This window comes from Eumetopias jubatus, unplaced genomic scaffold, assembly GCF_037043125.1.
Source record: "Eumetopias jubatus isolate StellerSeaLion01/CBP00866 unplaced genomic scaffold, mEumJub1_p1.0 scaffold_12, whole genome shotgun sequence".
Lineage (NCBI taxonomy): Eukaryota > Metazoa > Chordata > Mammalia > Carnivora > Otariidae > Eumetopias > Eumetopias jubatus.
Window position 1 is genome coordinate 59,702,647 of NW_028274818.1, and position 22,626 is coordinate 59,725,272.

At 39.0% G+C, this 22,626-nt stretch overlaps 1 protein-coding gene across 1 annotated transcript in view; it reads left to right on the top strand.

Annotated features, from left to right (window-relative positions):
• FMN2 (formin 2) overlaps positions 1 to 22,626 on the top strand; it is a 370,643-nt gene that overhangs the window by 147,393 nt on the left and 200,624 nt on the right. Inside the window, exon 5 of the mRNA XM_028111462.2 lies at positions 6,806 to 6,893. Within this exon, the coding sequence (XP_027967263.1) occupies positions 6,806 to 6,893 (88 nt within the window). The remainder of the gene's footprint in view (positions 1 to 6,805; positions 6,894 to 22,626) is intronic.

Below are 22,626 nucleotides of genomic sequence, written 5' to 3' on the forward strand. Positions count from 1 at the left end.
TGTATAAAGCATGTCCTCTACTTTTCAGATCAGGACAGGAGGATCAAAGTGATTTAGTAAGATGCCCAGAGGATGTGCCAGTAATGGAGCTGGAATTTTGACCCAGAGTTGCAGCTAACCCACAAGGAGTCTTTGTTAGAATTAGGGAAAGGTAGCCCTTTCCCTGGGTGGGCTGGCTCCCCCCTCACTCTGCGTGCTTTGTGGAGCATAGCCTGAACTACGTAGGATATGGTCCTATCAGACTCACGCATGCTCTCCCTATCTCCCTTTGCCAGGATAGAAGGATAAGGGAGTGGGCAGTGGAAAGAAGAGGTAAAGTGGAGACTAAGTTTTGTCTCTGTCATTTTAGTGTACATTTTCATAGAATGGTGCTTGAAGTTGAGAAAGAAAACAAAACTCAAGTTAGTGAAAATGGGTAGTTTTCAGAATTTCTAGTTGCAAGTTGTGCTCCATCTTAAGCTTTTGATGTACCTATTTAATTAGTGTGTACTATCCCGGGACTCCCATTATTATAAATTTCCATACAGTCAGCCAGGTAGTGGGTTTTCAAAATAACACAGAAACATTAATATTTTACAATCTACAAAAATATGTGTGAATACATCCTTGTTTTTTTTTTTTTTTTGAGACTTTATTTATTTATTTGACAGAGAGAGAGAGAGAGAGAGAGCACAAGCAAGGGGAGTGGCAGGCAGAGGGAGAAGCAGGCTCCCTGCCAAGCAGGGAGCCCAATGCAGGACTCAATCCCAGGACCCTGGGATCTTGACCTGAGCTGAAGGCAGACGCTTAACTGACTGAGCCACCCAGGCACCCTGACTACATCTTTGTCATCTTTGCTGCTTCTACCATCCCCCATAATTCTACTATAAGTTTCAAGTACTGGCTTAGTTTATAATTAAATGAAGAAATTAAAAAAAAAAGCATGGACAGTAGAAATAGACCAAGTATATCTCCTTGATACAGTAATCATTCCAGCCACAAATTAGTTAATGTTAATTTGAAACACATTTCTAGTTATGCAGCCTAATTATATTAACTATGTTAGGATTGTAAAAGTTTGACTGGGGCCATATGTACAGTTTTGTTTTCTTTCTATGGCCTAAAATTGCACCTGGTTAAAGCAGACATGCCATTGGTCATGTCGGATGCTAGGAAGAGAATTAAGGGAGAAGTCATTTGCAACCACTGGAAAACTACTCTGAACTAATAAAGGTCCGGATTTCTTAGGAAATTACATGAGAGGTTGGTGAGATTATTAATTCTTTAGTAGACTTAAACTGAGCAATGAAAAGTTGACAGATATTTTATTTTTGAGAAATCATTTGAAATGCTTCCCTAAGTATAGCTATTACTTTGTATAGCTATTACTATCAAAGTGAATACACTTTTTGCTAGGTATATTCCCAAGAGTGTCAGGTGCATTATGCTGAATATCCACTACAGCTTTTTGAAGTTGATGGTGCTGTTTTTTTTTTTTTTTTTTTTAAATAAGGAAACTGAGTCTTTAGGATGTTGGAGTAACTTTTCCAGAAAGCTCTCCCCAGACCTAGGAATCAGAATCTGCATTTTAAAAAAGATCCTAGATGACTCATGTGCATATTAAAGTTTGAAAAGTAATGGTTTATTTTCCAGAGTCCATGTTCATAATCCCTACAGAGTCCTGCCTCCTTGGGTAATCTAAGATAAAACTTTATTAAAAATATTAGCTGAATCTAATATGTGAAGTTAGATAAATTCAAATAATCCTTTTTTTCTGGTTATATGTTCTAATTTTTATAGATTTCAAATTTGTTGATTCTGCATTTTCCATTTTTCAACTATGTTTTCTGAGATCAATTTCTAAGAGTCAACTCTCCTCTCCATTGCACCTATAGTACCTGGATTCTAAGAATGTTCTAGTTTGATAGTTTCAGGTTCTTGTTATCCAGGGTGTTTGTTTTTTAAAGATTTTATTTATTTATTTGTCAGAGAGAAAGAGAGAGGGAGAGAGAGAACAAGCAGGAGGAGCAGCAGAGGGAGAAGCAGGCTCCCCGCTGAGCAAGGAGCCTGATGCAGGACTCCATCCTAAGACCCTGAGATCATGACCTGAGCTGAAGGCAGCTGCTTAACTGACTGAGCCACCCAGGTGCCCCATCCAGGGTGTTTTTTAAAAGAAAGATAAATAATGACTATGGTTTGTAACATAAAAGTTGAGTTACTCTAGGGAACTATAGAGTCGATCCTTTTAAACATCTGTCCTTTCTTGTGTATATGCCTTCTAGAAAGTGACGGATAGTTCTTATTCCTACCTATAATCTTAGGGATTTAAATGTAAAATAATAGTTTATAATAAGTTCATTTGAATTATACAGAAAAAGCAAGTGAACAGTCTAAGTGACATTTTATTTTATTTTTTAAATTGATGTATAGTTGACACACAGTGTTACATTAATTTCAGGTGTACAGCATAATGATTCAACATCTTTATATGTTATGCTATGCTCACCACAAGTGTAGCTGCCATCTGTCCCCATACATCACTATGATAGTATCATTGGCTATATTCTCTATGCTATATTTTTATTCCTATGATTTATTCATCCCTTAATGGGGAGCCTGTCTCTCCCACTCCTCTTCACCCATTTTGCCCATCCTCCCACCTTCTTCCCCTCTGACAACCAATAATTTGTTCTGTTTGTGGGTCTATTTTTGTTTGTTTGTTTGTCTGTTCATGTGTTTTTCTTTTTTTTAGATTCCATGTGTAAGTGAGATTATATGGCATTTGTCTTTCTCTGACTTATTTCACATAGCCCAGTAACCTATAGGTCAACCATGTTGTCACAAATGGCAAGATTACATTCCTTTTTATGGCTGAGTAATATTCCAGTGTATGTATATACTATATCTTCTTTATCCATTCATCAGTCAATGGACACTTAGCTTGCTTCCATATCTTGGCTGTTGTAAATAATGCTGCAGTAAACATTGGGGTGCATATGTCTTTTCAAATTGGTGTTTTCATTTCCTTTGGATAAATACCCAATAGTGGAATTCCTAGATCATATGGTATTTCTATTTTTAATTTTTTGAGGAACCTCAACACTGTTTTCCACAGTGACCACACCAATTTACATTCCCACCAGCAGTGCATGAGTGTTCCTTTCTCTTCATATCCTCCCCAGTACTTATTATTTCTTGTCTTTTTTATACTAGCCATTCTGACTGATGGAGGTTATACCTCATTCTGGTTTTGATTTGCATTTCTTTGACGATTAGTGATGTTGAGCATCTTTTCGTGTGCCTCTTGGTCATCTGTATGTCTTCTTTGGAAAAATGTCTATTCAGGTTCTCTGCGCATTTCTTAATTGGGTTATTATTATTATTACTGGTACTGAATTATATAAGTTCTTTATATATTACTGGATATATCATTTGCCAAAATCTTCTCCCACTCAGTAGGTTGCCTTTTCATTTTGTTGATGGTTTCCTTCATATGCAGAAGCTCTTTATTTTAGTGTAGTTCCAATAATTTATTTTTGCTTTTGTTTCCCTTGCCTGAGGAGACATATCTAGAAAAATGTTGCTAAGGCCCATGTCAAAGAGATTACTGCCTATGTTGCTTTTCTAGGAGTTTTATGGTTTCATGTCTCAAATGTAGGTCTTTAATCCACTTTGAGTTTGTTTTTGTGTATGGTGTAAGAAAGTTGTCTACCTTCATTCTTCTGCACGTAGCTGTCCAGTTTTCCCAGCACCATTTATGGAAGAGACGGTCTTACCCCACTATATATTTTTATCTCCTTTGTTGTAGGTTAATTGGCCATATAACTGTGGGTTTATTTCTGGGTTTTCTATTCTGTTACATTGATCTATATGTCTGTTTTTGTACCATACTGTTTTGATTATTATAGTTTTGTGGTGTGCCTTGAAATCTGGGATTGTGATAACCTCTAGTTTTGTTCTTCTTTTTTAAGATTGCTTTGGCTACTTAGGGTCTTTTGTGGTTCCATACTACTTTTAGGATTATTTGTTCTAGTTCTATGAAAAATTGTATTGGTATTTTGATAGGGATTGCATTGAATCTGTAGATTCCTTTGGGTAGTATGGACATTTTAGCAATATTAATTCTTTCAATCTGTACTCTGAGACCTATAAAAAATTGATGAAAGAAATTGAAGATGACATAAACAAATGCAAAGATATTCCATGCTCATGGACTGGAAGTCTGTACGACCTTTTAAAAGACTAATGTGTAAATATGAGCCACTCAGGTTTAAAGAGATAGGAAGGACATGCAAATATCAGCACTCTTAGAGATGGTACTTGGAAATCAGTTTGGAGAATGGACAGGAAGCAGTGAGAGTTATCAGTGATTCTAGAGTCACTTAAAAGGTTTTTTTGAAGTGCAGACTGAGGAAAATCTGGTTTTGCCCATACTTTCTGGTTAGTAGGTTTGTGGTAGGGCCCATGATTTTGCATTTTTAAAAAGTTTCCAGGTGATGATCATGCCTGCTGGTCCAGGGAGCACACGTTGAGAGCTACTGCACTAGATTTGGGAGGCTAGTTAGAATTTTTTTGCATTGATCTATTAAGATAAAACATAGAAATAAATGCTGACAATAGAGTTGAAGAGGGAGGGTGGGTTCCAAAAATATAGAGTAGTTACAATTGACAGGACTTGTTAACAGACCAGAGTATACAAATGAAGTAGAGGTAGAGTCTAGTCTAGAAGAGTCTAGATTGATTTCGAGATTTCTAACTTTAGTAGGTGGGTGGAATATTGTGGTGCCATTATCTTAACATATGGAATAAAAGAGGAGAAGATTGATAGGTTTTGGGGTGGACCTGATGACGAGTTTGGTCTTAGACATGTCAAATGGAGATTTATGTGCAGATATCTGTTAGGAAAGTAGGATACTGTAGAGTTGAAGTTACAGTTATAAGAATGAATTTATAAGTGTTGGCATGTATGTCTATAGAGGAGAAATTATAGGTCATAAAGTCAACAGAATAAAGTACTGAGAACAGAACTCTGAAATATGCCAGTATTTAAGGTGAAATCAGAATAATTCACCTTGAAAAGGCCCAAGAAGGGCTGCCAGGAGCTGTGGAATAAAGAGTTTCTATAAGGGTGTGATCCGCCTGTCAGCACTGCAGAAAGGTCAATTGACATATGGATGCCAATGCATTTAGTTTTGTCAGAGTACCACGGATCAGACCCAGATTGTATTTACCTGACATTAGAAAATGTTTCTGAGGACAGAATACATGCCTTTTGTTTTTCTGATATTAAGTTTCTATTCACTTCTGAAGAAGATAACATTATTGATAGGAATACTTGGGGTATGAATGGATTTGTATTCAAGTTCTAAGCTAATATTGTAGCTGAACTTTAATAAAATGTTTCAAGAGCAAAGTAAGAATCACAATTTATATACATATGTGTATGTGTGTGTGTATACATATATATTCTTTTGAGGAAGCACGGTCTCTTGTGGGGTATTATTCCTTTCTACAAGAAGCTTGCAGAAATGAGTGTGGAGGTTTTTGTGGTTGGTCCGTTTGTTTTATTCTCTACCCCCATCCCTGCTGGGGAACCAAGAATGCTATTATTGCTGTTAAGAATATTGTTTTACTCTGAAACTTTGTGTGACAGCTGGACATGATTATTTTATTAGTTTACTGACTGGCACAACTTAAAAAAGAAAGACAAGGTCAACAAATGTGATAGATATTAGGGCAGCTATCACTTCTGATAATCGGACCATAACCTTTTTTCCCCCTTTTCCTCCAGTGTTTTTTCTAAGCAGACTTATAACAAAACCATGACAGTAAATAGAAATTGCTGCCCTTCAGGACCTGGGATAATGGTTTCATAAGCAGGATTTATCAGTGGTGTGTCAGTATCTGGAAAACATAGTTTAAATTTGTATGTCCAAAGCAGCATGCCCACCTCTATTTTAGGAAAACTTCTTGTGGGGTGTGTGGATTGACTGACTCGTTAGGACTCTCTGGAAAGACAGATTTGAGATTGAGCAGACATAGCTCTTTGGATTTGCTGCTTGTATTCCTCTATTAATTAGTTGGAAAGTTCCCCACAAAACGTGGGCCAAATGAAGAATGAGAGGGAATGCCAGTAAGACAGTGAGCTTTATGAAGGATCAGAATCAAAGGACGTTTTCTCTTTTGTGCTCAAACAGGTCTGATCTAACAGATTCTCTGTGTGTAGACTTTACCCTTTGCTTGTTGACCAGTGTTTTATGGCCCAACATTATGAAAGGAACACTTAAAATCTCAGGCTGCAAATTATCAAATGTGTAAATGTTATTTCATGGAGACCAAGCTATTAGATATTTGACTTGCTGACAGATCAGTCTTTTATTTATTTATTTATTTATTTATAAGATTTTATTTATTTATTTGACACAGAGAGAGAGACACACAGCGAGAGAGGGAACACAAGCAGGGGGAGTGGGAGAGGGAGAAGCAGGCTTCCTGCCGAGCGGGGAGCCCGACGCGGGCTCGATCCCAGGACCCTGGGATCACGACCTGAGCCAAAGGCAGACGCTTAACAACTGAGCTACCCAGGCGCCCCCAGATCAGTCTCTTAAAAAGCTGGTAAAGAGCCTGCCGTTGAGGCTGATGGCTGAGGATGGTGGATTTTGAAGATGGAAGACATAAAACATGAAAGTTCTTTCCAGATCAGTTGGAATACTTAAAGTAATGACGTTAAGCTATATGTTCTTCATTTAGGATTAAAAAGAACATGTTATCAAGTATATCATTGGAATTCAAATTAACATTTTCCCCTTTTCCTTTCTTTGAGCAGGTGGTCAAGTTATTAAGCAACAAAAGATCACAAGCAGTTGGAATATTAATGTCTAGCCTTCATTTAGATATGAAAGATATACAACATGGTGAGTATAAACATAAAAATTCAGCTTTTGAATACCCACATTTGGGCTGACAGATGTGCTGTTTGGTGGTAAAGTTATTTTAGAGTTTTTGAGATTAGTATGTTTCCTGTAAGTGCTACCAAACTTTCTACCATGATCGTTTCTGGAGGGGTTACTAGTAACTTGACTTTTATGTTGTTTCTATATTTTGCTAAAAGTCTGATTCTCATGTGATGTATTTCATCTGCATTAATAAAGATTTCATTTTTAATTCATCAGAAATACTGGTCCCACTGTGCTCTGTAGCAAATTAGACTATATCTGAGGTATTTACTTTGGGATGCCATGCTCAAAGAGTGACTGATAAACAGGAGTGATAGTGGTATGTCTTAGCTATTGAAAATACCTGAAAATAGTGTACTGGAGGATAAATATGTTGAGACTTGAATCTCAAGTGTTTGATGAGCTAACATAAATTTTCTAACAGTTTGGCTTCAACCATGTAGGAGTTACATGGATGCTTGTTTTATTGTTATTATTTCAAGAATGTTTTTATGATTAGAGATGTCGAATAGTAGACTGGATTGCCATGTATAGTAATTAAAAGAAAACTCAAGTGTTCAAGAGACTGAATGATTGTTTGTTGCGGATGTCTATAAAGCACTGGACAGGTGAGGGGGCATGTTCGCTTAGTCCACCTGTCCTCCCTTCCCCAGATACGATGAGATGCTGAAAGAATCACAAAAGCGAATTTATTATGTATAACTTTTTAGGGTGGAAAACGGTCCCTCTTCTTTCAGTCATTTGGTATGACTATATGTAAACCCCTGGGCTTTTCTATGCATAGAGGGATTGAATTATTTTTTTCTAATAACCATCAAAGATAGTTTCAAATGATTCTTGCCCACTTATATTACTGTTGGTGATCCAGACACATGGAAGCAGTCATATCAGGGCCTGTTGTTATTTCTTTTATGTTGTTGTTTTAATTTATATCTTTAACCAGGCTTATAAAATATTCTCCCTGTTTAGAGTTAGGCTGATTTCAACGTTTTGTCAGTGGCTTTAGTGTCAATACTTTAAATACTTGAAATCCACCCTATAATTGACAGGCATTCCTGGGCCATATCTTCCTATCACATTTATGCTGAGAGATATTGCCCAAAGGTGAATAGAGGAAATATATTTATATTCAGAACGTCCCATAAGCTGTCCAGAACCTTAGAATAGATTTAAAGCAGATTGATTTATCCAAGGGAATGCCAGTTTACCTATTAAAGAAATATGGTTTCAAGTATAACCCAGACTTTATAAATCATGAAAACATTTAACTGGCTTTCTAGCTTACCCCTTTATGAATGTGGATTCTATTTGTTAGCCTTAAAATACTGTGTGGAATAATTCATAAATAGCGCAAGCCTGGTATGCTCTGTCAATTGATGAGTAACTCTTAATCATAATTTAAGTTTTTATTAAACTGTTTTGATGGTGAGGAGACTTCCTCAAACTGAAGCGTTGGGGGTAGTAGTCACAGAACAGGACGCCAAGGCTGGCGCCAAGAAGTACTTGGCGTTTCTAAAGCTGGCAGATGTAGCCCAGTTAAGTCATAGAATGAAATCTGAAAATAATGATATGGTCCTTTCCTTCAGTCAAATATTCAACCCGGGTTGAGTTAATAATGAGAACCTTATGAACAAAGGAGTCCGCCTAACATCTGTGTCTGTGGTAAAGCCAGTGAGAGTTCATTGAAAACTTGCTAGTTTAACATGCAATGCTAACAATAACATGGCATGAACGTCAGTAGTTGAAGGGTCACACAGAATTATGCATAAACTTTATCCTATTAGGATGTGAAGTGATTGCTTGAGTCACTTTGAAACCCTGTACATGGTTTTCTAAAAAGCAGCCGCTTTAAAAATTAAGTCTGAAGAAGCAAGTGGTATGCCTTGCAGTGAATAAAGTCCTGTTCTGTCTCAGTATGTTGTCTGGAACCATGATTTACATGTGAGAGTCACTCGTGGCCTCTAGAATAAACTTGACTTCTATCAGGATATGCCTCCACTGAGAAATCCACAGAAGCATAAACATCATTGATTTTGGTTGTAGAAGCAGCCACAGAATTTATCCAGACCTCTAGTATCGTCTTGTAGAAGAGCAAACGAAGACCTTTTGGTGGTTAGGTTTCTTTTTCAAGGTCGCAAAGCACGTTAGTGGAACAGACTAAACTTGGGCCCAGCCCTCTTCACTCTCTGGTCCTGTTCTTTTCATTCATGTGAGCTGCTTTTTCAAGATTGTGCTTTTTCTACAACCAGCATTGGTATCTTGAAAACAGAGTATATGTAACACAGCAGGAATTTTTTTTCTCTTTCTCTCTTTTCTCTCACCAAAACTCCAAAAAAGGTTAGGGATGAGTTTACTTTGTAATGTTTCTATTTTTAAAGCACCATGTTAGAGTAATTAGCATGGAAGGCTTGGGTTAGAGGTGCCAAACGTCTAATCGTGGTCTTGCCACCATGTCCGCTGAACACCACACCCTGCTCAGACTCAAAGATTATTTTCTGCAATAGCACATGTAGAGTTCTCAGTGTCACATTGAGTCAAAGGGCAGAGAGGGAAGAAAGGATCAGTTTCTTGACTAAGTTTACTAATGTGGCAATACAAGTGAGGCAGTCCCAAATAATTAACTGCGTGTGTGCAGGTGCATGCGCATGCGCGCGCGCACATGCACACAAAGGTTACAGTGAGGACGTGAGCAGCTCTAATGCAGTTGTCAATGTGTTCTGGTATCTTCTAAACTATCCTGTAAATTATCACAGTTTTCCAATGGGGAGGGTGAAACTGTGGTGTGCCACCTCTGGAAAAAAACAAAACAAAACAAAACAAAAACACTCCAATGGTTTAGAATAATTTAAAGTCTAGGATGAAGGTGCTTTTCAGAAATGATTTACCTAGTGTGCTAGAGCTTAGGGTCATTATGGCTTTAGGATCTCATTAAATCAAGCTCTAGGGATCCCCTGAGGCAATGCTAACTGCTCATCCATTGCTGAGTTGATTTCCCTGGGTGCATAGCCCTTTGAGTTCCAGTTTATTGTCACGTAAGTCTAGAATCTCTACTTTGTGTGGGCCCTGAGCCTTAATGTTTGGCCTTTGGCTCCATCAGGCTGTCAATAGAAAGTTCAGGTTCCTTGGGATAGGGCTAAAGCAGTTTCTGAACTGGCTAATTTTTCTGCATTCTCTCTTGTTTAGCATGGTAATTCCCCTCTTGGATGCTTTTTGATGCTTTTCAGATATTTGATAAATATATTTTATCCTGCATTTTAAATTACTCTCAATGGGAGGATTGATTCAAATCATCTAGCCTGTTATTTTCATGATGAGAGTATCCTACAGCTCGGTAGTTGAGTTTTGTGAAAAGAGATTGAAGTTTGTATACAGCCTTCCATCCGTACTTCGGGAGTCAGTGTGGTCGTCACAGCTCCAGGATCGTTTTGGTAGAAAATAGTACCTGCAGAGCAGTTTGAAATTTCATAGGGCTCGGTTTTATCCCCTACAGTCTCACCACTAGGTAGAATATCCATATAATTTATCATCCAAACCATGATACCTTTGAGAGTGGAAGGGGGTGCTGTGAGTAATATTGCTTGGCACACCAGGAGTAGAGTAACTCTACTATCGGATCAAATGGAAAAAAGTTTCTGATATCATTCTCCTTCATATATGTATATTTATAATACAACTATTTATTGGCCAGGGAATTAAACAGTTTGAAAAGCCTGCTTTGTAAACCTGAGGTTGTCTAGCTCTCTGTCCTTTTGGGACTCTCCTCAATATCTTGTCTGAAAGATTTGTTCCAATTTGATGCAAACACATCACAGAGGTAGGAATCTGTTACCCTTATAATCTGTAGCTGGCAACTAGAAATCGAACTCAGCCGGTAGCTGGCCCGAGGACCAGTTAGGGACTAAGCCTCTGGCAGCGACCTTAAAGATCCAAGCTATAGACTCCCATAAGTTTGCATGCTGTCTGTGCACAGGGGTGGAATGGAGCATCTCTAAGAGATTTTAGCTACTCCACGTGTCTTGTATCCTTTTAGTTTCACCAGTAAATGCCCACTTCACATATTAGAATGCTAATTAGCAAAGCCTCAGTTACTGATCTAGTAACTTGTAATAACTGCCCCTGAAGTATGGCCTTTGTTTTTCTATAATTTAAATTCAATTAGCCAACATATAGTACATCATTAGTTTCAGATGTAGAGTTCAATAATTCATCATTGGCATTTAACACCTAGGGCTCATTATATCAGGTGCCCTCCTTAATGCCCATCACACAATTACCCCATACCCCTGCCCACCTCCCCTCCAGCAACCCTCAGTTTGTTTCCTATAGTCAAGAGCCTCTCTTGGTTTTTTCCCCCTCTGATTACTTCCCATTCAGTTTTCCCTCCCTTCCTCTATGATCAGGAATTCTGCAACATGGCAGGATATAAAAGCAATGCACAGAAATCAGTTGCATTTCTATACACAAACAATGAAACAGGAGAAAGAGAAATTAAGGAATAAATCCTATTTACAATTGCACCCCAAACCATAAGATACCTAGAAATAAACCTAACCAAAGAGGTAAAGGATCTATACTCTAAAAACTACAGAATACTTATGAAAGAAATTGAGGAAGTGTGGCCTTTCTTACATAGTGCTGGCTTACCATCCCTGAGGTATAGGTATTAGGACAGTTGACTGCCCCTAAAGTTGAAGGGTTAACTGGCTCATATACACTATTACATTCCCTCAGTATACATGTTTTAAAATAGATTAAAGATACTATAACAAGAGATACCTAAGATATATTTAATGATCTCACACATAGAAATAAGTTTTGCTAACCTTCCAGCATTGTCCAGCCCAAAGTATTGACCCTTGTTTCTTTCTTTCTTTCCTTTTTTTTTTTTTTAAAGGTTTTATTTATTTCTTTGTCAGACAGAGAAAGAGAGAGAGAGAGCGAGAGCGCGCGAGAGCACAAACAGGGGAAGTTTCAGGCAAGTGGAGAAGCAGGCTCCCTGCTGAGCAGGGACCCAACGCAGGACTCAATCCCAGGACTCTGGGATCATGACCCCAGCCCAAGGCAGATGCTTAACAAACTGAACCACCCAGGCATCCCAGCCCTTGTTCCTTTCTTCCTTTCTTCCTTTTAATGTCTGTCCTATCTAAAGCCAACTAGTATTGTGAGCCCATGGGCAACAAGTACTAAATTATGTCTTTGTTGACAGTTCTATTGTTTTTTTTTTAAAGATTTTATTTATTTATTTGACATACAGAGATAGCGAGAGAGAGAGAGAGAGAGAGAGAGAGAGAGAGAGAGAGAGAGAAGAGCACAAGCAGGGGGAGCAGCAGGCAGAGGGAGAAGCAGGCTTCCTGCTGAGCAGGGAGCCTGATGTGGGGCTCCATCCCAGGACTCTGGAATCATGACCTGAGCTGAAGGCAGCAGTTTAACCAACGGAGCGACCTAGGCGCCCCAGTTCTATTGTTTTTAATCGTGATTTGTCAAAATCATGTGTCTTCACATCAAATAAGATAATTATGTAAACTACCTGGTCAATAAAACCATGGTTATTTTTATTCTTTGGTGTCTAAGCCTAATGGCTTCTTTTTCGAATGTTCTTTAAAAAATGCAGGTAAGGATACCTTACGAGGGCAATGACCTGCTTTTAGGTTTAAATCAGAAATTCCAGGGGTGCCTCGTGCAGTCTGTTAAGCATCCCCCTCTTGGTTTCTGCTCAGATCATGATCTCAGGGTCCTAGATCAAGCCCTGTGTTGCGCTCTGCACCCATCACAGAGTCAGCCTGAGATTCTCTCTCCCTCTGCCCTTCCTGCTCATTCTCTCTTTCCCTCTCTTACATAAATAAATCTTTAAACAAAAAAAAAATCAGAAATTCCAGTGAAATCTGTCTGCTAATTTCTGATTCCTTATTGATCCTGCGTCATGTTGCCGTTCTTTTGATCTTCTGTCACTGCCCTCCTTCACAAGAGCTCAGAGTTGGTAGAAGCCTTAGCCTGATAACTGTGTAGGAAGAAATCACGTAGGTTGGCAGGTATTTAAAAAGAGAATTGCTTTTGACAAACAGGACACATACTCTTTCATAATCAGATCTTTTTATTAGTATCTGAAGAGATAGAATTAAATATTGGCTTGAATTTTTACCTCTCACCCAACCCCCTTCCTTCTATTATTTGCCAATACAGGCATATCTCAGATACATTGTGGATTTGGTTCCAGACCACTGCAGTAAAGCGAATATCGAAATAAGCTGAGTTAAATGAATGTTTTGGTTTCCAGTGCAAATACAATTTATGTTTACACTATCCTGTAGTCTATTAAGTACACAGTAGCATTGGATTTTAAAAAATCGTGTATATACTGATGTGGTTTTAGGATATAGGTGAGGTTCGGTGGGGTGAGGTCCGGAGCCAACGACCAAGAAAGAATCCTTGAGACGTCTTTGGTGCAGAATGGTGGTTTATTAAAGCATGGGGACAGGACCCGAGGGCAGAAACAGCTGCTGCACTTGGGTCTTGAGGAGTGGCTGATTCTATACTCCAGAGTTGGGGGAGGTAAGGAAAAGGGACGTTTCAAAGGAACTTTCATTGGCTAAAGAGGACCGAGGACGTACAGGATACCAGAGGTCTTGCCATTGTCAAGTTAAGGTTGTTTTCCCCTCTAGCAAGGTATTAACATTTAGTAGGGAGATTCCTGGAAGAATGTCACACAAGTCCCACCCAAGAGTGGGGGGTAGGGGGAGGTTGCAGGGTGTCAGCTTATGCTTTGTCTTCAGCTAGCCTTCTGCTCCCTCATCGTATACCTTAATTAGAAAATACTTTATGGCTAAAAAATACTAACCATCAATCTGAGTTTCAGTGGATCGTAATCACTGAGCACAGATCACCGTAATAAGTATAATGATAATGAAAAAGTTTGAAGTATTGCGAGAATCACCAAAATGTGACACAGTGACATGAAGTGAGCAAGTGCTGTTGGAAAAGTGGTGCCCATAGACTTGCCCGAAGCAAGTTGCCACAAACCTTCAATTTGTTAAAAAAAAAAAAACAAAAACCCCAAAACAAAAACACAGTATCTATCAAGTCAATAAAGCAAAGTGCAATAAAATGAGGTAAGCCTGTAGCTGTGTAAAGTGGTCCAGAAGAAGGGAGTTAATTTTCATTATACAGTGCAGGGAATGGAGGTTTATAGATTAAGCCTGCCCGGGGCTTCACCTTACTACGACCAGAATGGGCGTCCAGTTCCTTCACTGCCATCTACAGTGTATTAGCTTATTTCGCAATGAGGACCTGTGTTTCCTAATAAAATGAGAATATGCAACATGGGCAAAAAGAGAACTGGCGAAAGGCGCAATACGTCTGGCCACCAGTTGTTTTGGTTTTTTGAGTTCCTAAAGCACTGGAAAATATATTTGGCAAATTTCATTTCTTCCTTCGTCATTTCATACAAATGCCCCAGTTTGCTTATTGACTCTGTTCCTTAGCGAATGAGGCGGATTTTTTTTCACAGCTATGAATTAAAGGAGGAAAAAGATTTTAAAGGGAATTATTAATTAATGGAGTTGCTTGTTCTTGATTGAACCAAGCAAAGATACACGAATGTGTTAGAGAAAAAGCATGTCGGGCTCAGCTTATCAATGAACAAAAGCAGGTTGTGATTACTTGTAAAAAGCTTGTGACGCATAGGGCATGGGACTTTCTGTGCCTTTTTTCTAGGTTACTGATGCTCAGAGAGTTTTTAGGGATATACACCCTACTTAAGTCCTTGGGGATGCTCGCCTTCATTTTGTACTCATGCTCTAAGCCTATTTCTTTATTCCTTTTGTCTAGACTTCTTGGCTTTTCCCTTTATTTTTAAGTGCAGACTAGCTGATTAAGAGCCTGATTCCAGAGCCATGCTGCTCAGATTTTGTTTTGGACAGAACGTTTGTCTCCCCCGCAAACCCCAAATTCATATGTTGAAAGCCCTAATCCCCAGTGTGATTGTGCTGACCACGGGGAGCCTTTGGGAGATAATCGGGCTTAGATGAGCTCATGAGGGTGGCCCCCATGATAAGATTAGCATCCTTTAAGAAAAGGAACTGAGGCCACAGGCTGTGCACACTAGGAAGAGGGTCCTTACAAGTTCCAGCCTCCAGAACTGTGAGCACTAAATTCCTGTTTAAACCCCCCAGTCTGTGAGCTTTGTCAGCGGCACCAGCTGACTAAGACAGACTGGAATCCCCGTTCTGCTGTGGGGTAGCTGAATAATAACCTGGGCAGTTTTCTTCGTATCTCTATGGCTCTGTTTCCTCATTAGTAGAAAGCGCTGTTTAAATGAGTTATTTCCTGTAAACACACACACACACACGCACACACACACACACACACACACACACACACACAGAGTAAATAGTCAATATTCATTCTGTCCTTGCCTTTCTGCGTTTCTTCGGAAATGACTTGTGTTACTAGGCTTTGGAGGTTCCTGAAACTCAGAGGCTGGCCAACCAGTGAGGAGAGAGACCGTAAAGGTTACTTATTCCTCCTTCCGTTGTTGTGAACAGGTTCTGCTACAAGCCTTCCCCCCGCCCCGAGAAAACACAGAGGGTAGAATGCAGAAGCTGCTCCTGATGGCATTTGAGAGCCAGAGGAGAGGGGAAAAGTGGGAGACTTGTTCAAGGGGCACATAACTGAGGCAGATTCGATTGTTCTGGAGCTTGGGTTTTCTGTCATTATTACTGAAATAATGAGTTATTACTGGGCTGTGTCCATCTCTGTTTTCTGGGTAGAGATAAATATGAGGATTATTTATGTGAGCAGCCCTTAGAAGTTGAGCATGGACACATCTTTGGACTGTACTTTATCTGCAAGGAGAGCAATTTGGTTTGGAAATTTGAAAGGTTGGTGGGGCGTGGGGGGGGTGTCCTCCCCTAACTGTGTTGTTTCTTAATCATTGGCTCTGGGCACTCTGAGCTTGCCATATTCCACATGCACCGCTGTTGGCTCTGGGTGGCTTGGGAGGGTAGCAGGGGGAGGGAGTTTGGCTTTGTTGCTACAGTGAATCTTGTAAGGAGCAAGAGTAGAAGTGGACTCAGGGACAGATGCTTCTGCTTCTTGCTTTGACATATTATTAAACTGACAGTTAAACTAGTTTCTAGCTCTGAGTATAAGTATTAAAAACACTTCTTTTAAAAAAAATCTGGAAATACCCTTTTGAACTATGGGAATTCTTCCCATGTATTTTGATAGCCTACACACATAGCAGTTCTTCAGCCCTGTGGGGCTGCCACTGGATAGTGTTTTTCTTATGAAATTTTCTACCAAACAAGTTGTAGATTACAAACTCCTGGTCTTTTTCGTAGCATTTCTGGTTTCATTTGTGGAGACACAAGCTTTTTCACTGGCCTATTAATACCATAAGAAAGTTTATCCATAATCATTTGTTTATTTTTGTAATATTCTCAAAAATTGGATTTAGTGTGGGCAATGTTATTTTTTTCCCAGCAGGTTTTCCAGTGTCTGGTTTCTTTATGAAACTCAAGTTTACAAGGCTCCCTTAGAAATTGCTTTATGCCTCCCCCCCCTTTTTTTTTTACCTTTATTTTAAGTGTTTTCTTCACATGGGATATGGAGTTTTAAGACCTGTTTATTATATTTATTGAGACATTAAAAAATCTAGTAAATGCTGTTGGGAGGTTTAGTGAATGGTTTTCATTGAAATGTGAAGTCACTTAGAATTAGAAATTTGAGAAGAAAGTGGGCTCCGTCCAGTGAGCTGTGTAACCTTTTCATCAATTGTAGCCTTGTCGTGGAGAGAGTAAATGTGAGATAGGTCCACTTTCATTAAAACCTACTTTTAGAAATTTAATATCAGAATATGTTTTAATTTAAAATATAAATTCATTCCTGAGAGTTTCTTATACAAAGACAAACCTCCCCAATCATTTTAAGTCACACATAGATTATTAAATCAAGGGAAGAGGAATTATTATAAGTCTTTCATTACAGGCTCAGAAAAAACCTGGGTTGAACTTAGCTTATATTTTTTTTATGACATTGTTCCACAGTTGGGCTTTTTGATTATGCTTTTATGGGAAGGAGAAACGCAATACTTGAGGCTGTTCTGAAACTGTGAGTTTTGGATGTGGATATTCCTTCCTTCCTTGCACTTAGTATCTGATTATGTATCAAGTGTTTGCTGTGTATTTTTATTGTCCCCCTACCCCATCCCCACCCCTACCCTCTCTCCCCTGTAAGCTCTGTGAGGCCCACTGCAACTCAGCTCAGGATATTTGCCCTTAATAATGCTGTTATCTGGTGATTGTTAAAGGAATTGCCCAGGACCAAATGGGGCATGAGTGAAGGGGGAGCCCAAATTTGAGCACAGAGACTTAGTGTGAGCGCATAATTTATCACGCCAACTTTGCCCCTTTGTCCACTGTGTGTTAAAGGTGCCGTTTTTGCAGCAACATTCCTTTTGCATAATCCTTGAGAGGGGTGGGGATTTGGACTATTATTTGGGTGGGGGAGCGGGGAGGGTGAAGCCCTTTTGATAACTAGAATCCCGTGTGTATTTTAAAATTGACATCTTTAAAATTCTGTGTGTTTTGACAGGTGCATTTTCAGCACCCCAAAGTGGCCACCCTCAAGATGCTTTCCGGTCTTCTTTATCCTTTCAGATGAAGTGAGGATCTGAGAGTACTAGAGCTGAGGAGAGGAAGGGGTGAATGGCACTTTCCACATTTCCCTTAGGAGCCACCTGTGTCCTATTCCTACGAGGGCACATTCTAGAAATAGGATCAGAAATATAATCAGCCCTGTGTGCTGAGAGATCAGATAAAATGGCTTAAAAAGTTACGTAATGGCATGTTATCTTGGAGCATGACTGCAGTAAGGATCTTTCATGCTGATGACTGTCTTGCCTCTTTCCTCACGGTCAAACATGAGTACAATAAGATCTCTACTTCCCCAGTAGCAGTTTTCAGCCAAATACCTCTGAATTTGTTGTAAAATTTATTAAACAGTTTCAATCAATTTTTATTCACATGTGATTAAGAAATCAAATAGTACACGAGGCCTTGCAATGAAAACCCGCAGTTCCCAGTTCCCCATATGGGCTTCGTCACTTCCACGATGGATTGTAAAGGCATGGTTTTCCCCTTGTTTGAGCCACTGTGGAATATTCGCAGCGTCCTTCAAGGAAATGGTGGAATTTAGGAGCAGGAGTCTTTATCGGCACTGACAGTATGAAGCCCTTATGAATTATATTGTTGTGAAGAGAGTTCTAAGTTGAACACGATGTTCAAATGTATTATCTGCAAGTTTTTTCTTTTGATTCTAAGATTTATGATTCCAAGTTTAAGGTTGTACAATTGCTGATAATAATAATAATAGCCAGCGCATAAAGTCCTTGCTGTAGGGTTTGTTTGCAATAACTCTTTGAGGTAGGTAATGTTATTATCCCCAACTTAGGGATAAGGAGGCAAAAGAAAGTTAAGCAGCAGGTGGTGGGGCAGTGGTTTAGTCACAGATTTAGTCACTGGTTGCAGAGTCTGTGCTCTGAAGCGCTGTGCTGTACTTCCTAAGAACTCTCAAATGGTAGTCATTGTATCAGTGACTTAAGCGGGAGAAAATGGTGCATGATTTTTGTCCTCCATGGTTCATAACTACACCACCAGTCTACTGGCTAGCGACGATCATTGCTATTCACAGCACCGTCCTCTCTTCTACTAGTGCTGTTCAGCTAGAGCACACAGCCGTACTGTGTGGGTTTGTGTGTGGGGGTGGGGGTCGAATCAAGGAACAGAGAGAGAAAAAGACTGTCACGAAAGCTGCAAAGGGGTTACTTGATGGATACTGGAGGATTGGCTTTAAAATTCCTTCTATTATCACTTCCTGTCCTGTCTTCTGTCAGTTCTATGATTTAGGTGATGCTCACATATGCTTTGCTAGAGAAAGCTACAGAGTGGAGGATGTCTCTCTATGCCCAACTTCTGTACCAATTAAAGGGATAAGAAGGAGAATGCATTCAAAGACTATGATCACTTTAGCAACATATTTTCATATAAGTGTCAGAGTGTATTAGAGTGACTCATTATACTGTTACGACCATTAGCCCCTGTTCGTACCATGAAGATGTCAGGATTGACATTTAATTTATATCAGGGGGCTCTTGATTCATTTATTCCTACTGTCTTATTTCCTTCCTTTCTTTATTTCTTCTCATATTTAATTACTCACTTACTCGGGTATTTACTGAGTACTTTCTTTGTGCCCAGCTCCATTCCTGGTACTGGGGTATAAAAATGAGAACAAAAAAGACAGGACAACAACAACAACAACAACAACAACAACACGTGGCTATGTGGAATTTACATTCCAGTAGGGAAGAAAACAATTAAAAAAAAAAGGCAAAATGTATGGTATGTCAAATGTCCATCAGTGCCATGGACGAAATACACAAAAGCAGGAAATGGAAACAGCACAGAGTGAGAGGTGAGGGAGCAGTCAGGAACAGCCTCAATGAGAAAGTAAAATCTGAAGGGTACAAGAAAAGGAACCCCATACTATGAGAGGGAAGAGCATGGTTGGGAGAAGAAGCAGTCAAGTGCAAAGATCCTGTGGTGCTAGTGTCCTGGCACGCTAAAGGGCCAGCAAGTTGCTGAGTATTTCCGGAGAGAGTGATCAAGGGGAAGAGAAGTTTGGGATGTGTTTGGATAAATAATAAGGAGTGGAGGGGAGGAAGGAGTCAAGGGGGCTGGGCAGGAGGACCAGAAGAAAACTTGCACAGTTAATTCAGATGCAAGATGATGGTGGCTTGCACCAAAGTGAGAGCAGTAGGGATGGTGAGATGTAGTCAGATTCGGAATATTTTCTGAAGGTAGAGGCAACAGGATTTGCTTATGGATTAGAAGAAGACTCTGGGAAAGAGCGAGGACTCAGGATTTTGGGCCTTAGTTAATATACAGATGTATTTGCTCTTTTCTGAGAAGAGGAAAATTGCAGAAAGGGCAGTTTGAGAAGGGAAGATCAGGAGTTCCACTTGGGACGTGTTATGTTAGACATGTGAGTAGAGGGGTTGGGCATTAAGAATCATAAGTTCGGAGTTAGAGAAGTACAGACTGGTGATAAGCATAGGATTCATCAGCATCTTGATGATGGGAGTAAGGGTAGATGGAGGAGAACAGAAATCAAGTATCGAGCCTGTTATGGTCCTCACATTTCCGAAATCACGGGAGTTTTCACAGTACCTTCAGGATTATATCCTACTTGAATCTACTATGATGTTGCTTAGAGTACTCTAGATGTGTTAGGAATTAGATCAAGTGGAAAATGAAGAGCAAAGAGAAATATATTTATATTGAACATATTATATATTTTTAGTGGTCCTGTCTAGAAAGAGGGCAGAATGCAAGCTTTCTTTCTTTTTCCTCATTTGTGCAACAAACTTTGTTCACTAAGAAAATGGGTAATTGGAAGTTGTTTAAAATCAGATTGTGTTTTTACATTATTTCCACTAAGCAGTTGGCTCTATTAATTATTTCTTCCGTGAAGAGGAACATTAACAGGAGCAGCTTTCTGGACTTGCTAACGCTCATGTGAAGATAAATTTGAAATATTTATGTCTCTAGACAAAATATCAGTAACTAAATACAAACAGAAAATTTGATTACTATTTAGTGGACTGTTGGGTAACATTGAGAATTTGCCATAAGAGCGATTTGGAAGAGAATACAAATTGAGAAATTTGTGGTATCCATGTTGATATTTCCTTTGGAAATAAATTTCTTTTAATTCTTGGCATTTTTTATTTTAAAACTCAAAATTTTATTATCAATCTGTTTTAGACCTGATAGCTCCCATGCTCTTGGACTGCTGTATTTCAAGGCAGTTCTGTTGTGTCTTTCATCCTTTAAAAAGTTTTAATTAATGGAGAATGGAAATGTGTTCCATAAAGATTATGTATGCCTCAACCAAAATTGTTTTCCGTTTTGAAAATCTCTTTACGGTCCAGTTTAACAGACAGCCTGAGTCTCATATCACTTATTCTGTTGTTATATGTTGTTTTGGTTGAAATGTTTGAGGAAAATCTGTCTTCACACGGATATATGTAGCTGAAAAGAGAGAAGTCTTTATTAGTCTTTCAGATAATGGCAGATATTATTGTTAATACTGCACCAAAACTCAACAATAGTTTCCTAATGGTTAGTTGCAATGTTGAATTTGAAAGCCACATCAGTAAGCTTTTCATACATTAAAAAAAAAAAAAAAAAGATTACATCTCACTCAATATTAAATACCTGGATCTGCTAACATTATTTAACTGAGTTAAATCATCTGAATTACATAGATGTTTGGCAAAAAAACATAACTTTAAGAATATTGAATTCATTTAAATGAAACCCAAATATTCATTTAAATCTGAACAGGCTCTGCTATGTTTTGAAGTGTTGGAGATGTTTAGAATAGTTCTCAAACGGCACACTTTGCCTTTTTGAGATAAATTGTGTTTTTATTTCTAACTCAAATTCACTCTGGCAGTTTTCTGAACCCTAATTCCAATGACAACATGTGGATGTTACAGTGTTGGTTGCTCAGTGCCCTGTGTGAAGTTTAACTTGGAATTATGCAAACAGACATTTGGGTGTCCTGGTCACTGCAACAGAACCGTGTAAACTGGCAAGCAGAGCCTCACTCGTCCTTATCTCAGCCCTAATCTCTGGAATGAAAGATTCCCATCATCTGCTGCACGTAGCGAAAGGTCTGGGTGTCACAAGGAAATGACATCAGTTTTCTAGCATCTGTGATACCCTCAAGTAGTAATTTCAGGATACTTAGCAAAAGGCTTACATTGTTGAAATATGATGTAGTCTGGGGAGTTGACTTTTAGTCTCAATCTCTAACTCTTTTATTCTGTGCCAGAAAGGAATTTTGCAGGACAGGATGCGTTTTCCTTTGTTGTAGCCTGGCTAGTGAGGATGAATACACCTACTCTCCTCTTTCCTCAGAAGAGAGGAGAATGTGAAGGAGATGTGATATTCTCTGGGAAATCTAGGAATAGGAAATTGCTTCTTCTTGAACAATGAAGTTCATGATTTCAGCTGAGAGTATTTTTAAGTGCTTTGGAAAAGTATTTTAGCCACTGGCAACCAGTTCCCCTACACAGATAGAATCAGATGGACTCTGTACACTTTGAAAGTAGGGCACAAACAAAAATACAAAAGAATCCTTATGTATGGAAATTGTGAAATTTGAAGTCTGCATTTTTTGTTGTTGTTGTTGTTTGTTTGTTTTAATGGTTGCATTTTTCATGGGATTATTTATGTACAGGAACAGCTAAGGAAAAGACATTAGTGAATTATTGTGATGGTGGAAAAAGGTTCTCCTGGTCAGTCGAACCAATAGGTATTGGGAGTGTGGAGAGAGTTTCCAAATATTAGTTCAGTTCTTTGGGTGGAATCTTGAAGAAACATCTATTATTCATAGAGCACTCTCAGTTTGAACTGTAATTTTTATTCATTTGTGGGAAAGAGACTTGCAACTTGTATTATATGATGGAGGAGAACTGTAGTGAAAATTCATGGTGCCCAGGGTACATTAAACCTCTTCTCCCACCAATGGCTTCCATCTAAATCTTTGCTAAATGGCGATGCCCACCCTTTGTTTTACTCTTTGCCCCCAAAGCTTTCCATCCCAGTCGTCAAAGGATGTCAGG